The following is a 1,916-nucleotide window of genomic DNA, read 5'->3' on the forward strand; positions in this document are numbered from 1 at the left end:
GACTAAAATGCGGGACTATGAGGTTCTTTCAACACAGAAGTACAAATATTTTAGAAAACTGGAATTTCATAGTATTTCCTATCAGCATGAGTAAGTTATATGTGGCACACTAACAAGATATACAAAAATAATAGAGAAATATATGTATTGCAGTATATCTTTGTCATGCAATTTTCTTAGGATTAAAGAAACTGTGTACTAACACAGAGATGAATGAAAGGATGGTAAGGACAACAACTTGTTACAAAGTCAAAGACTAAAGATGTAATCATTCCTCAAGGTCTCTCTCTCTCTTTTATGTCATTTGACCACCTCTTCTTAAGTAAATGCCTAACCTTTCTTTCAAGTAACTCATTCCTTATTATCCCTTGCCTTGCAGGCATGACTGCAGCCATGGAGGATTTAAATGACACCACAGAAATGAACTTCATTCTCTTAGGGCTCTTTAACCACACTCAGACCCACGTGTTCCTCTTCTCCATGGTGCTCATGATCTTCCTCATCTCCCTGTTGGGCAATGCCCTCATGATCATGCTCATCCATGAGGACCCCCAGCTTCACACGCCCATGTACTTCTTGCTTAGCCAGCTCTCCCTCATGGACATGATGCTGGTCTCCACCATAGTCCCCAAAATGGCAACCAACTACCTGATGGGCACCAGGACCATCTCTCCTGCTGGCTGTGGCACCCAGATCTTCCTTTTTCTCACTCTGGGAGGGGGTGAATGCTTCCTCTTAGCGGCCATGGCTTATGACCGCTATGTGGCCATCTGTCACCCCCTGCGCTACCCCATCCTCATGAATCAGAAGCTCTGCTTCCACATGACCGCAGGCTCCTGGCTTCTGGGAGGGGTGGATGGGCTGATGCAGGCTGGGACCACTCTGAGCTTCCCTTACTGCCATTCTCGGGAAATAAACCACTTCTTCTGTGAGGCACCCTCACTTGTGCGCCTTGCCTGTGCTGACACAACCTTTTTTGAGTTTTTCATGTATGTGTGCTGCATCCTAATGCTCTTGATCCCTCTGTCTCTCATTCTGGCCTCCTACAGTCTCATCTTGGCTGCTGTGCTTCGCATGAAGTCCATAGCAGCTCAGAAGAAAGCCTTTGCCACCTGCTCCTCTCACCTGGCTGTTGTAGGGCTCTTCTATGGCGCCATCATATTCATCTACATGAGGCCCAAATCCTACCATTCAGTGGCCCGTGACAAGGTGGTCTCTGCTTTTTACACCATCTTCACACCTGTGTTGAACCCCCTTATATACAGTGTGAGGAATAAAGACGTGAAGGGGGCTTTGAGAAAGTGGCTAGAGAAACGTTTTCTGGGACATCTATAGTGAGAGTGATTTGATAAACTGGTAGCAGCCCAACTGGATCCACTATGAAATTTCATGTATCAAAATATTTTGCTCTCATCTGGCCAGTTTTCAATGTTTAAATAAAACTATTTATTTTTTATTTGGTAAATTAAAATTTACATTTTTCCTGCTTTCATACATTGCCATAGTATTTTTGTTCTGGACGTTGGACCTCGGCATGAGTAGTAAATGAAGTACTGTAAGTAAAGATATGCTCAACATTGTTAACATGAAAGAGATTTTCAGGCTTTAATGTCCTTGGGCCCTGCTCACAGGATCTCAAGGTAGGTAAAATTTAACCATTACCAGAGTCAGCAAATTTAATTTCTGACCCCGGCATCAATTGTATATCTGTTTCATTTATGAATAACCTAAATGGGAGAATTCCAAGCATAAAAGTAAGGGTAGAAGGTCCGTGGCTCCCGTGAGACTGAAGTCATTCAGTCCTGCAGATAAACTAAGTCCTAAAATTACAGTCCTAAGATAAGATAAGCTCTATAACTTCCTGAAATGTATTTCACCTAATGATACGTAATACTTCATGTCTTATGTCCTTAGTG

At 43.0% G+C, this 1,916-nt stretch overlaps 1 protein-coding gene across 1 annotated transcript; it reads left to right on the top strand.

Moving 5' to 3' along the window:
* Positions 1-393: 393 nt before the first annotated feature.
* LOC308342641 (olfactory receptor 2T33-like) lies at positions 394-1,335 on the top strand (the record flags this gene model as incomplete). Its single annotated transcript, XM_080803226.1, has 1 exon — positions 394-1,335. One exon carries the CDS (start codon positions 394-396, stop codon positions 1,333-1,335), a length of 942 nt encoding a protein of 313 aa, XP_080659352.1.
* Between the last annotated feature and the right edge of the window lie 581 nt (positions 1,336-1,916).

Source organism: Martes martes (genome assembly GCF_963455335.1).
Source record: "Martes martes genome assembly, chromosome: 5".
Classification (NCBI taxonomy): domain Eukaryota; kingdom Metazoa; phylum Chordata; class Mammalia; order Carnivora; family Mustelidae; genus Martes; species Martes martes.